This window comes from Mesocricetus auratus, unplaced genomic scaffold (genome assembly GCF_017639785.1).
Source record: "Mesocricetus auratus isolate SY011 unplaced genomic scaffold, BCM_Maur_2.0 Super-Scaffold_100006, whole genome shotgun sequence".
NCBI lineage: Eukaryota > Metazoa > Chordata > Mammalia > Rodentia > Cricetidae > Mesocricetus > Mesocricetus auratus.
Window position 1 is genome coordinate 105,693,997 of NW_024429190.1, and position 14,256 is coordinate 105,708,252.

The 14,256-nt window shown below is 53.5% G+C and overlaps 1 protein-coding gene and 1 long non-coding RNA gene across 2 annotated transcripts in view; one reads left to right on the forward strand and one right to left on the reverse strand.

The window, feature by feature from the left end:
• Positions 1–6,928: 6,928 nt before the first annotated feature.
• Positions 6,929–14,256, reverse strand: part of Zmiz1 (zinc finger MIZ-type containing 1) — a 203,144-nt gene continuing 195,816 nt past the window's right edge. The window contains 2 exon segments of the mRNA XM_040747861.1: positions 6,929–10,758; positions 12,257–12,511. Of these exon segments, the coding sequence (XP_040603795.1) occupies positions 10,651–10,758; positions 12,257–12,511 (363 nt within the window). The 3' untranslated portion in view covers positions 6,929–10,650.
• Positions 11,380–12,422, forward strand: LOC121140971. The gene is made up of 2 exons (XR_005877940.1): positions 11,380–11,821; positions 12,203–12,422. It is a non-coding gene; the product is annotated as an uncharacterized LOC121140971 (long non-coding RNA).

Consider the following 14,256-nt stretch of genomic DNA (forward strand, 5'->3'; position numbering starts at 1 on the left):
TTTTATTATTATTATTATTATTATTATTATTATTAATTTATTTTTTGTTTTTGGAGCCTGTTTTGGAACTAGGTCTTGTAGACCAGGCTGATCTCGAACTCACAGAGATCCTCCTGCCTCTGCCTCCCGAGTGCTGGGATTAAAGGCATGCGCCACCAACGCCCAGCTGAACGCCTGTCTTTATGTACTAAGCTGCTTGTGAATGAAGCTTGTTGTCTTAAGGTTCCTATTGCTTCGACGAAACACCGTGACCAAAAAGCAAGTTGGGGAGGAAAGGGTTTATTTGGCCTACACTTCCACTTGTATGTAGTCCATCGTTAAAAGAAGCAAGGATAGGAACTGAAACAGGGCAGGAACTTGGAGGCAGGAGACAGAGGCCACGGAGGGGTGCTGCTTACTGGCTTGCTCCTCATGGCTTGCTCAATCTTCTTTCTTATAGAACCCAAGACCACCAGTCCAGGGTGGCTCCACCCACCATGGGCTGGTCTCTTCCCCCATCAATCACCAATGAAGAGAATGTTCTTCCCCAGCCCAATCTCAGGGAAGCATTTTCTCAGCTGAGGTGTCTACCTCTCAGGTGACTACAGTGTGGGTGTCAAGTTGACATAAATCTGGACAGCACATTAGTCATCCCAGGGTCGGACGCTTGGTGCAGTGGTTGGGTACCAGGAGGCAGCTCTCCTAGCCTAGAGCTCCCGTCTGGCATCTGCTGTCCCTGTGAGTGCAGATCATGTGACAGTGCTGGAGAGAGGCTGGGGTGGTGCCAGTACAGTCTCAGAGATGTTGACTCAGGGAAAGGAAGCAGACACTGAGCCCAGGGGAAGCACCCAGATGGTTCAGGGGCCTCTGAAAGCCACTGTCTTGTCCATCTCCTTCCGCCATCCGCCTCACGCCCTTCTTCTGCAGCATTCAACCTTTCTCTAAAGGCGTATGGAAACCCAGCGCTCTCCCGGGTCCTCATTTTGCCTTTGGGAGCAGGCATATCTCACTTGGAGTGTACCTGGGCAGGACAAGAAGAGGCACTCCCCTCTTCTTTGAACTGTGCTCCTTTGGGATTACACAATGCTCTACAATGTCCTGCAGGGCAAAGAGGGACTTCCCTTGTTGCCCCCCCTCCCCCGAAGTCACAGTCTCAAGCAGTAACTACCGTTGGCAGTGCCCCCTGGGGGCCAGAGACTGACTGGCCCTCAGCTGTGTAGTTTTCCCTTGAGGTTTTATTCGAGCTGGGGCCATATGGAGGTGATTCACTGTGACCCTCCCACACGCGGCTAGCAAATGCTTACAGGCAGGCTCCGTGGAACCACCCTCTGTATCTGGGCTCTTTCCATGTACTTGAAATCAAACATGGGGGCTGAAAGTGAACATTCAATGTCTCCATTCCGCACAGCTGTAACCCCTTTTCTGACAATGATTCTGACGGGCTGTGCTTGGGGAGCTCCCCACCTCTCTCTGCTCTGAATCAAACTGTAAACCGTCTCTTTCTTGAATCCCAAAATGAAATGGAAGGCGTCCTGCCCAAATCACAAATCACTCTGCTTAATTCTTGGGTTTCTTCCGAGGTGACTGACAGCTGGTGGGGAAACATCTCAGTATAAAGACACATATGTGTACACACACACACACACACACACACACACACACACACACACCCCTGTCATATATGGCTACTCAGAATCTCTCCCCTGCTGAAAATCCCTTGACTTCCTACAGAAGAAACCTTTCTCTCATATCGACAGACAGACAGACAGACAGACAGACAGACACACACACACACACACACACACACACACACACACACACACACACCTCTGTCATATATGGCTACTCAGAATCTCTCCCCTGCTGAAAAATCCCTTGACTTCCTAAGGAAGAAACCTTTCTCTCACATCTGCTTCTGGTGGTCACTGTAAGTCCCTACTCTGTAATCCAAGAGCCTGCAAACTTTTCTTTCAAGGATCAGATGGTCAATTCTTCAGATTCTATGGGGGCAAAGGACAAATTGGAAGCATTATATAGGCATCTATATAATTATTCATTCTCTCTCTCTCTCTCTCTCTCTCTCTCTCTCTCTCTCTCTCTCTCTCTCTCTCTCTCTCTCTCTCTCTCTCTCTCTCTCTCTCTGTCCATGGCATGCTTATGGAGGTCAGAGGAATATTTTCAAGGGTTGATTTTTTTTTCCCTTCCCCATGGGATCCATCATGGAATAGAACCCAAATCCTCAGGCTTGCAAGGGAAGCACTTTCACCACTGACCCGTCGTCAGCCCCATAAAAACTACTTTTCAATGTTTGGATAGCAATGCTACAAGCCTGGCAGGGAACAGTTTTACCTATACCTTTAACACAATCCATCAGATAGCACTTAGTAGGAGGTGAAGCCGGAACTGTGGGGGTGGGGTGGGGTTGGAGGGTGGAGTTGAAGTCCGTCTCTCCTGTAGCAGTTCCAAGCCCGTGTGGCTGGTGACTACTTTCAAAGCTTGTTTCCTAACTCTCCTCCACAGTACTTCAACTCATTAATCATTACGTACCTTTCCTCCCTGCAAGGTGATCAGAGCTGGTTTCTGTTGCTGCCTCCTAGAGCTCTCCTAGTTGGAGACCTACTACTTGTCCATCCCAGGGGATGGTCTGAGCATGTGTTCAGGGACATAGTGGCCCAACGAAGAAGCTCAGGATCCTGGATTTCCACATTCCCTCTCCCCGGGAGAGATGCTGTGGTCCCAGGACCTGAGATCTTCCTCAGTTTGGCCTGGGAATCCTCAAGGGCTTGTGTGGGCTCAGGAGACTCACCCTTTTCTTGGTGTGGAATGACACAAGTATAGTAGTCACCCGTGGGCTCAGCCTGACTGAATAATAAATGCTGTACTTGCTGGGCAGTGGTGGCGCACGCCTTTAATCCCAGCACTCGGGAGGCAGAGGCAGGAGGATCTCTGTGAGTTCGAGGCCGGGCTGGACCGACAGCCTCCAAAACAATACAGAGAAACCCTGTCTTGTAAAAACCAATAAATAAATAAATAAAAATAAAATAAATGCTGTACTTGTCAGACTGTCTCTCCAGTGGGCAAAGCAGAATATGGCAGAGACTCAAGTCAACCTTGTCTGGAGAAAAGGGACACCACGGGTTCACAGCACCCGGGAAGATATGAATGGTCTGAGCAGGGACGCGACTCCAGCAGGGGCAGCTGCCCCATGTTCTATTTCAGTTTACCTCAGGTGACATGCCGCCACCCAGTGCCTGGGGTTGTCAACTTCTGCCTGCCGCCAAGGCCAGATCCTCATTGTCACCGGGTTTGTGGTCCATATCTGTGATCAGAGCCTGCCTCTGAGGCCCACCCTGACACCCACCGTCTAAATATGGCTCCCTAGGGGCAGAACCCAAGCAGACGCTAAATTTGGGATCTTTACATTGTAACACCCCTTTGTTGACTACAAAGGACATGGACATAAAAATGGCATTGATTGCATGCCTTTGTCTCTGGGTCTAGGTAGTATCTAAACGGGTTTCCCTTAGGAAGTTCTAGTTGGTGGGTTAAAGGAAGTGTGTGCCAGCCCCAGGAGGCCCAGCTGTGACGGTGAGGTAAGGAGGGCCACCGTGTCTGTCTACGTAGTCCGTGCGAGCTGGGTCAGCAGGGTTCACCTATTTGTCCCCCTGGGGAAACGGTTGTATCAAGCAGATACCTGGATCGGTCACGCCGAGGCCCTAGGAGGAAGAGGAATAGGAGAAGTGGTTTCAGTTGAGCTCAGTTTGGGGGCGAGCATTGAACTTATATCCTAAATGGATGCCAAGGCAACACCGCGACATCTCCCTGTGCAGACACACGAAGGCATCCACCGAGACCCGGAGAAGCCTGGGTCCAGAAGCCTGACTGGATGGCAAGGGAACTAAGGGCGGACAGATACTGAAGTGAGAGACACACGGATGCAGAAAAGCTAGGTCAGGCGGGCTGTGTGTGCTCTGATGGCACCTCGTCCATTTATTGGATATGGCGCAGGGGGCGGGGCAAGCTAGTGTTTGTTGGCGGTTTCTGTCTGTGAGCACTCTCAGGCTGTGTGTAGACTGGAGGAGGAGACCACAATTGCCGGTTTTCGTACACGCCGGTCAGTGGTTAGGGACAGAAGCAGCCTTTGCCTGACCCAGGGGAAAAAAGGTTTCCCTGATTTCCCATGGGACCGATTCCTTGGTTCCTGATGTGGCTGTGTCGCGTGAAACAAGGCACACTCACTTGGAACTCCACTCGCTCCCTGCATGTGTCTACTACACTTTACTGGGACAGGGCAGAGGCTTGGGAGAGAACCAGCAGGAAGGCAGAGGAGGAGAGGGGAGCAGGCGCAGGCCTCTCTGGTGAAGCTCTGCCCTGATGACCCTCAGGAAGGTCTGTCGGGAGCGGGGAGGGGGCGGCTGAGCTTACCCTGCCGAAGGAAGGGTCACCCTGCAGTTCCTTATGGCAGTGAGTTCCTAGTGGGTGTGGGCTACTGCGCAGGGGCAGGGGGATGGGAGGAAGTAACATGTACTCCCTGCCTGCCAAGGGTGACTGTACTATATAGGGACCTTGGTGCTCTCCCAACAGTGGAGGATGGGTGGGTCACAGAGGGTCTCACCATAGGCTGGTTCAGCGATCAGGGGTGCTTGCTGCTCTTGCAGAGATCCTAGAGGGCTTGGGCCTGATTCCTCCACATGGCAGCTTACAACTGTCTGAAAGTCGTTTCAGGGGGACCCGAGGCCCTCTTCTGGCTTTCAAGAGTAACATATACACACATGAAAGCAAAACGCCCTGACGTAATTTTTTTAAAAAGTCTCACCAGGCTGAGTGTGGAGGCCAAAGCCCTTAATTCCCACACTCGAGAGGCAGGCAGAGGCAGGCAGGTCTCTGTGAGCTCGGGGCTAGCCTGATCTACATAAGAGATTTTTTTTTTCCAGGCCAGCAAGGGCTACAAAGGGAAATCCTGTCTCAGGAAACAAAACACAACACAACAAAACAAAGTTCCTCTTTGGGACTAGGTATGTGGAGGATGGCCATTGGGGAATGGAAGTTGAACCTCAGTTGCCTGGAGAGGAGGCTTTTGCCCCACCCCCTGCAGATTATTATTTTTAATTATGTGTTGGGAGCGGGAGTTCAGCCTTGTTTTGGCTTGGATGACTTTCCTCATGTCCCAGTTAGGCCCTCCATTCCAGAAGAAGGCATGAGCTGGACTAAGGCTGCCAGGAGGGCTCAGGGAAGCCACCGCAGGGTGCCGAGCTAAAACTGGCAAGTCTCCTCTTAGTGAAGCCAGTCTCCGACTCCTCTGCTCACTTCCTGCCTTGAAGGCAACGGTGCTCAGACGTTTCGTCTCTTTTTAACCACAGCCCACAAGAACTAACTCAATGCAGCGTGCCCACACTCCCATCCCCCACCGTGATAGCCGCCTAACGCCCTTTCCTTCCCCTATAGGGGACCCTGCTGATATTTTCCACCTTGGCCGTTTTATTTAAAGCTCACGCCCCGACACCGCACTTATTTCTCAGTTCACTTTGATCTAAGGCAACAGGGAGTGGAGGTGCCCTGTGCAAAGCCTCCCCTCATGCCCAGGGAGGTCTCCTGACACCTCAGGCTGCTGAGGACAATGCTGCCAGTGCCGGCGGCTTAGCAGTGGCCAGGACTCTGTCTTTAATGCGGTATCATTCTCTTCTCACCTTCATCTCCTATTATTCAAACAAGAAACCCTGGCTACCTTAGTCTCTCTCAGTCCCCGTCTTCCTGGCAGTGGGTACTTCTCAGTGCCCAGGTCCCCATGGCAGTCCTTCAGGCCTAGCTGGCTCTTGTACGCATCCACCCACCCCACCCCCCAAGGTGTGCCCCCATCGACCTCCACACCTCTTCCACACACCTGATTCACACCGGTGGATATATCTGGGGAGCCTCCTGAACTGTCACTTCTAGACCTCACCGAGGGAGGGCTGAGACAGCTGTACTCGTATTTTTTTTTAAATTTTTATTTTTTTTTAATTGCTCGGTGGCCAGGCTTGAGTGGAGGAAGGCCAGGGACCGCTACCGGCCCTGCCAATCAGATCTACGACCCTAGACCCTTAAATTGGATACCCAGAAGTAACTTTGTGCTGAGTGTTGGAACTGTGGCCTGAGTGTGCTCAGTGTTGGAACTGTGGCCCCAGAAGTAAGTTTGTGCTGAGTGTTGGAACTGTGGCCCCAGAAGTAAGTTTGTGCTGAGTGTTGGAACTGTGGCCTGAGTGTGCTGAGTGTTGGAACTGTGGCTGAGTGTTGGAACTGTGGCCTGGGGAGGGAGACACCCGTGAAAACGCAGCCACAGAGTAAAACTTGAATTTCACTTGGTGCTGAGCGGGGAGAAGCCGGGTGGCTGGAGACAGCAGGGCTCTGCAGCCCTGTGGAGGCTGTGGAGGCACTTAACGAAGTACGGCAGTGCCCAGACGCCACGGACAGGACTTCTGACTTGACCTGGACAGGCTGCTCCTAGTCTGCCAGACTCAGCAAGGGCTGCTAAGACAGCCAGTCTGAGTCACAGATGGCCTAAGGCCAGCACCCCTCCTCAACAGTCCCTGTCCAGGGTTCGTTTAGCCGGGCATCACAGACTGCTATCCCACAAGCCCTTAGCAGGGCTAGTTTTGGAGATAGGTTTTCCCCCAGGAGGGACCAACGAATAGGATTCTCCCAAGCCAACACTCAAACCAATCTGCTGCTCCTGTGTGTGCACAGACAATACAGGATAAGGGTGCTAGTTCCCTCAGACCGGTTGGTCCTTAACACCCACAAAACAGCTAACTCACCAGAACCTTCGTGTTTTTTTTTTTGTCAATTTATTTAGAAAAAAATTAACATGAGCAAATGAGATACCTCAGTGTTACAACAGAGTATAGAAATGTCTAGCAATAATCAAATAATTTGATCTTTAAATACAAAATAACCACATGAACACCTAATATACAGGTTTCATCTGAATACATATTTATTAGATAAATATTAGAGGTCACATCATCTAACTACATACAGCTTTGCAAGACTAGAAATCACAATTAGTTTTCTGACCAGTCGAAAGTATGAAATGATTGCAGCGTACATACGATGTACAAAGACAATGGCGGTTTCCCATGGACGTCACTTCAGGCTGCACATGTGGGTGTGGGTGTTGTGTACGTGTGGAATCACCTGCGATCATGATATCAAAAAACTTATACAAAGGATGAATTTGGTTACAATTTTCTTCCGAAATCCCCGTTTCTCTTCATTGTTTCCGTAGCACCCTAAAAATACACAGGTGGCAGGGCTAGGACTAGGCAAAAATTAAAAAAAAAAAAACAAAACAGAACAAAAATGCCTTTCCACACCGGCGGGGAGAGGGGGGGCAAGAGTATATTACATGAGACAGAAGTGGAGTCACAAACGCTAACAAACGCCATCTAGTATTCCACGTTAAGATGAAGGAATTCCAAGCCTTTTGTTTTGCTTCGTGAAATAAAAAAAAAAAACAAAAAAACAAATACACATTCCGAGAGGAAATGAATGCATCTTGTTGACATGTCTATTTCTCATTTACATATGTACACACGTCCCTTGAGTCGCGCTGCTGCTCATACTGCCTCAGTCTGGATGGGTCAAAGCCCGAGGGCCCACCGGGAGCAGACCTGTAGCTCTCTGGGGGGTTGGGGGGGAGTGGGGGTGGGGTGTTTAGGGCTTCCGTTAGGGAGAAAGTATTAGGAATCATTTTAAAAAATAAAATGGCTACAGGGGACATGAGACACGAATAAAGCTTCAAACCAAGAAGATGGGTGTGTGTGTGTGTGCGTGTGTGATCGCCTGTGAGCGGGAGGGGGGCCCTTCCCATCCGCCGCCCATGGACTCCCAGCTCATTTTGCGGAGCGGTGGCCGGTTCACGCCTGCGGGTGGGTTTGCTCGTTGTGGTGAAGTGGCCTCATCTCTGAGGTGACTATGGCTCCAAGTTGTTGTCAGAAAGGAAAGAGGTGTGGGGGGGGATCTTCCCAGAGCCTATGCCTGCCTCTGCTTAGGGATGTCACCTCTACCTGCACCTGTCACTATCAAGGCATGGCTCCAGCCCCAAGACATCTTTTGTACCCCTCTCTTTCACACACACCCTGGGCGAGCCCCAACATTTCTCTGGAAGGGGCCATGTCCCCAGAGTGTGGGCTTCAGGCTCTGTGGTGAACTTGCTGGTGGGCGCTTGCCTGGGAGGAAGCCTAGGGAATCAGCCTCAGGTGTGCCAACGGAGGGACGCCAGGAGGGGGTGCGACACGGGGAGTGTCTAGGCCATCTGCACTGGGAAGCTGTGGGGAACCTGGGCACACCTTGAGGAGAACCAGCAGGGACCCCATGCTGTTCCGGGGCACAGTATTGCGGCCGGTGAGAAGCAGGAACTTCTGAGAAAGGCATCTGTCAGTCTAAAGCTAAACAAGGCCCTCACAGAGTGCGGCCGTGCGCCAGGACACAGGCACTGGGCAGGGGCCTGAACTCACGTGATGCCTGGTGTGGTGTTGTCCCTACCTGGCTGGCTGAGAGTGGCTCTCAACAGTGGGCTGCCTGGTCTCTCAACTTGAGCACGGCCACCTCTTCTGTGCCTCCCTCATCTGTACAAATAGCCCTGGTTGGTTTTTTTGTTTTGTTTTGTTTTTGTTATTTGTTTTTTTTTTTTTTAAAAAGAACTTGGTTTCTGTCATTTGAGTCGAGATAGTTTTAAAAACACCAGCAAAGGCTATTACCAGGTCATGAAAATGTTGGATATTATCAAAGACGATACTAAAATATTCACAGAGATATTTACAAAAGCGATTCTTAAAATAATTGATTTGCGTACTGAACACACTGTCTGAAAAAACCTCAACAACAGGACAAAGGAAGGAGAGGGGGGTGGGGTGATGGCAGCTTTCCTTGTGCCTTTTTTTCTTTTTAGGGTGACCAATAAGTCAACGGTTAGGGTCATCGTTCTGGTACAATCTATGTTAAGAGTGCCAGGGAAGCACAGAGGGAGAGTCCAACGACCGATGACCAACGAGGACGCTGACAGTGGACAGGAGGCAGGAGAGGGCCCGGGTGGTAGCATTAGAGAAGGGAGCCAAGAATTTACAGATGGGACTCGTGGTCAGACAACCCTGGCATCGCCACAGGCCGCAAGGCTCAGGGGACACAGAGCCGCCTGGAACAAAGCAGATGAAAGTATGACAAGCCAACGGGGTCGGGGAATGGGGGGGCTGTCCCTAAGCCGGATGGAGTGAAACAGCGGAGGGTCAGAGGCTGCACTTGCTGGGTGAGCAGGAGTGTGGAGAGAGCTCTGGGTGGGGGGAAGGATACCGGGAATGGCAGGCAGCTACACCAATGCCACGAGCTGCCTGCCAAGACACCCTGGCGTACACAGCAACGGCCTGGGCTGAGACAGAGGCAGCCTTGAGTGGAGAAGCTGCTGCTGGGCCAGGCTGAGAGGCTTGGAGAGGACATGGATGCCCTGGACTCTTGCTGTGAAGGCCAGTTTCTGCCCAAGTGCCTGTGCCTACCATGTGTCCTTACAGCTGGCTGGGGAAAGGAGAATTAGAACCCAGAGGGAAGTGGGTCCCATGGAATAGTCTTGGAGAGGGAGGGTATGTACGGGCAGGAGGGAAGGTAAAGAGAACATACGCAGGGAAATGGGTTTGCTCGCTGTCCAGATGCATTGTTCCATTCCCCGGGTGACTCCAGAGCTTTCCACTGTGGTCATTTAAAAGCAGGGAGTGGCTTGGGGGCTTTGGCTGCTCTCATTGGGCTCTGGGTATGGGTAGCATCTTCCCAACCCCCCAGGGGAGGACACGTTTTGGTGGGGTACACACTTATGTGCATGTGCTCTCTCCGCTCCCTGCAAAGTTTGGCCCTGATCTTAGTTGAGGAGCACTCCTATGCATTGTCCTGGCTCCACAGGAAGGCCCTGACCCATTTCCCACCAGTCCCCAAACAGGAGTGGCAACCCTTCTCAGACACAGCACTTTGCCGTTTTTCTGCAGAGTGTTCCTAGGGCATCTTGGCTTAGAAGTCAGAGACCAAAGCCACGACCCTCAGCCCTAAGGGATGTTCTCCTTCCCAGAGGTTTGTGCTTTTCTGTGGTGTGTGTGTGTGTGTGTGTGTGTGTGTGTGTGTGTGTGTGTGTGTGTGTATGGGGAGAGAGGGGGTGGCCTTCCTCACTGCTGCAAACTGTCACCACCCCTCCAAGGCCTGTCCACTTCCCTGGCCTGGGGGAGGGAGCGCAGGCTTCTCTCAGGTTCCAGTCACTTGGAGGCGGCCCTGGGCCAGGAGGCAGGAGGGGTATGGTTTAAAAACATGGAAGAACTCTGGGGCGCTGGAAGGTCGCTCTTCTGGAGTCAGCACACAGGGAGGAGGGACCTAAAGTCGCCATTGGCATGTCTCTTGCTGGGCCTGGATCCCCTCAGCTGGGGTTCATCTTCCAGGGGCCGTCTTCAGGCTTGCTCTGGGCACCACAGGCCCTAGAGCTACAGGCAAACGGGACTGCAGACCCACACGGCCTTCCCTGCCTAGTGTGCTCTGCTCAGCCCCTAAGCCTGAGGTCCTGGTGTGGGAGGCCTGGACGCGGGCTCCTGGGAGGAAAAGTACGTGGGACAGATGGGGGTAGGAGGCAGAGTAGACGGGGGTGGCCCTAGTGGAAGGTGGCCTTCAGTTGTTCTCAAAGAGAGACAGGAGGTCGTCGTTGCTATTGCTTGGAAGGTCTGGGGGGTCCAGGTAGGAGAGGAGCTCATCGGGGTTTGTGAGTTCCGGCAGTAGCTAGAAAAGAAGAAGCCCAGTTGAGGTGTCGGAGGGTGGTCCAGGGGGAGGAGTGAGGGTGCGGGGGTCTCTCTGGCCTGCTCACTTCCTCTTGCCTCCTGGGGTTCCGCCTCAAAGACGGAAAACCAAGGGTGCTGAGTACGGATGGGCCTGCTGGCTGTCCCCAAGACCGATCCAGACCACTGCATCTCACCTGGGGTAAGTGCGCCCACGTTCAACAAATGCCAAGGGCAGTGAGACCCTTAGCCTACCAGCCCACTGGGCTGATCCCTCCTCCTAGGCACTGACGTCCCGTCCGCCCCATTGCCGATCAAGGGCTGGGCTCCTTTTCGACTGCTCCTCTGTCCTCTTAGACCCTGCCATGAGCAGCTTGCTGGCATAAGCCATCTATCTGGCTTCGTCCATAAGCACAAGGCAGGCTGTGGGAAGACAGGCTGGCTGGTCCCCCCACAGCGCTTGCGGCCCTAGACTTCTTCCAGAATCTTAGCGAGTCTGTGCCTGGCTGGTCACACTGTCCTGTTCCCTGGGGTCCCACTCCCCTTGTGACACCCTTGGAGGACGTATGTCACACAGGGGCAGAGAAGCTCCCCGAATCTAGAAGCATCCCACTGGTATGGCTAAGGGAGGGGAGTGGGGTGAGAAACAAGATCATCTGCAAACCAAAGATGATAACAGCACAGTTCTCCCTGCCAAGAGCTCTCTGATGCCACTAGGGAGGATGTTGACAGCGGGGCCAGGAGTCTAGTACCTAGGGGCTGGGGCTGCCTACAGCTCCTAGCTCCTGAGGGAGGAGGAGGAGCCGTGTGTTCAGTCACAGTCACAATCTTTCTGTGACCACCTCTTTCTAGACCACCGAGGTCCCCAGATGGGGGATCCTTGAGTCTCAGCTGCCACTCTGGCCTCGTCTCCCCCCAACTCATGTCTCACGCCCACCCCGCCCCCCTCTCCGTCTTCTGTCATCCCACACGGAGCTTTCTTGGAGTGAGCAATGGAGCAAGCGGAAGCAGGGAATGGAAACACATGGACAAGGAAACCGCAGGCAGACAAGACCAGCAAGACGATGGTGGGACACCATTCTTAGCCCTTCCCCCCCTTAGCCCAGGCCGGAAGGTAGATACAGAAAGAGCAAGCTCGACATGGGGGTGTGAGGGGGGGTGTGGGAAGAAGGGCAAGGACCCTCTTGTACTATCTCCAAGACCCTGACTAGAGGGACCCTTGCAAGGGCCCAGGGAGAAGATGGGTAGAACTGGGGGGCGGGGGCGGGACTATGGGGCCAAGGGGCTCATGGGTGGGGGTGGGCCTCACATGACGTATCTCCATATGGGGCTTCCTAGTGCTAGACTCAGGGGAGACTAGCTGGGGCTCGCCCAACCACCCACCCACCTCTCCACCCGGGGGACGGGGGCCTTGAACCCTTTAAGTAACCCCCCTTCTCTTTGGGAAGGTCCCGGTGCCATGCCTGGCCCCAGACCGAGGTGGTGTGGTGACCCCAACTTACATCCAGTGAAGGTTCCGGCATGTCGGATGCTCCCTGTGCTCCGGCCTGACCCTCTAAGGCTGAGGAGGGGTTAAAGGTCAGGTCGCTGTGTGGATGGTTGCCGGGAGCGGCCTGTGGTGGCTGCCGGGGAGGCTGGGAAGGAGGAGGAGCCCCACTGTGATGTAATGGAGGCCCTGCCTGGCTGCTGGGGTGTGGTACGTGCAAACCTTGTTGTATGGAGGGGTGGGGCTGGTCAGAGCTGCCAGCGTGGGGCATCTGTGGAGGAGGAGAGAGCAGGAGAAAAGAGAGGTGAGGTGACGAGGCACGGCCAAACGAACCGGGAAGTGACGGACCTCGGACAAAGGGAACCCCTCACAAAGGACAATGACCTGGGGTTGGGGGCAGGCAGAGCAAAAAACAAAAAACAAAACAACCCCCTCCCCCCAAAAAAATATCCTCTCCAGAGACTGACAACCGGGAAGGGACGAGTGGGAAGGGGCCTCACTCTGTACGGAGCCTGGGAAGGGACCTGAGCCAGGCATAGACCAGAGAGCCCCACCCCCCACACTCCCACCCCCCACACTGTCACAACAAACAATGGACAAGCAAATGGACGTGTTTCTGGGAAGCGGGTAACTGCTGGCAGCGTGGCGCAGGCCCCCAAGGGCCAGGGCGGTTGCAGAGCAGGCGTGGACACGGCACGGGCAGGTGTGACCCTCAAGTGGGCCCCTGGCTTGGCAGTAAGGAGGAGACGGGGCGCTTTGCCTGCCCCCCTCCAGGATGGAATTCATCGGATGTCAAAACGGAGAGACCCTGGCTTGTGGGGGGGGGTGGAGTGGGGGTGGGGGGGGCGGCATTTTAGGGTACTGCCTTCCCAAGACCATACCACCCTGATAAGCAATGGGCTTCATTCTGGCTGGGGTTGCTGAGGAACGGCGTGGGGTGACTAGGGAACTCATCCCTTCTCGTTTGCGATGCGTCGGGTTAGGCGGGTTATAAGAGCTTTATGTAGACATGCCTGGTGAATGCTGCTTGCTCTGTCAAGCAGATCCCCTCAAAGCGGAAGCTGCTCTGTACATTTCCAGCAAAGGTCTCTGCCTGCTCTATGCATTCCAACAGGGCCCACCAGCCCCACTGACACAATGCCAAGGACACATCGGCCTGGTGACCAAAATGCTTCCTCGGTCTCAGATGACTCTTATCCCTGCCCCATCTCCGGGTTCTTCCTTTGCTGGGTTGACAAGTGGTAGGCATGCCACCCTTGATCTCCCAGACCCCAGTACCTTTTCCCATGCCTGCTAAAAGCTGACCCCAAGTCTGGTCTCTCCCAAAAGCCCTGGTGTGCCCTTTCTGGTGTGGGGTTACTGGGTTCCACTCCCATGGGACACCGGTATCACAGTGCTTTTCCAGCCCAGGTCTCCAGGTGTCCCCAGGGGCTGGAAGAAAAGGCCACATAGTGGTGAGAGGCCATCTGGGGGTTCCCACTTAGCTCACAAGCAGCAGATGGGTCCATGGCACTCATCCCGAGGAAGTAGGGAGGGACGCCACATCCCGTGAACAGCTCAGCTCAGGGCTGGAATTATCTGATCCTATGAAATCTCAGAGCCTATGAAATCGCCGGTCCCCTGCCCCTTTGACCTCGACGACAGCTAGAATGTCTCAGGGCTCAGAGCCCTGTTGTTGTGCCTGCCAATCTGTTGCCTGGTTTGGGAGACTCTTGGGCAAATCAGTGCTTGCCTGGGACCATCTATACCCTGGACTGCATGAGAACCCTCTGGCCACCTGCTCAAGCCAGCGGATGCACTAAGGGTTGACCTGGGACTGTCCTCCCTCGTGTGGTATAAATGCAGTGCTAGGTCTGGTTGCTTTCAGGTGAGATGACAGAGCTGAGAAAGGACCAGAACACCCTTGGGAACCCTGGAGGAGCTCTGGGGCTGATTCAGGTACAGAATCCTCTATGTAGAGTCCTGGTGGCAGGATGAACCAAGAAGCAAAAAAGCTTGGCTTGTAAGAGGACGCAT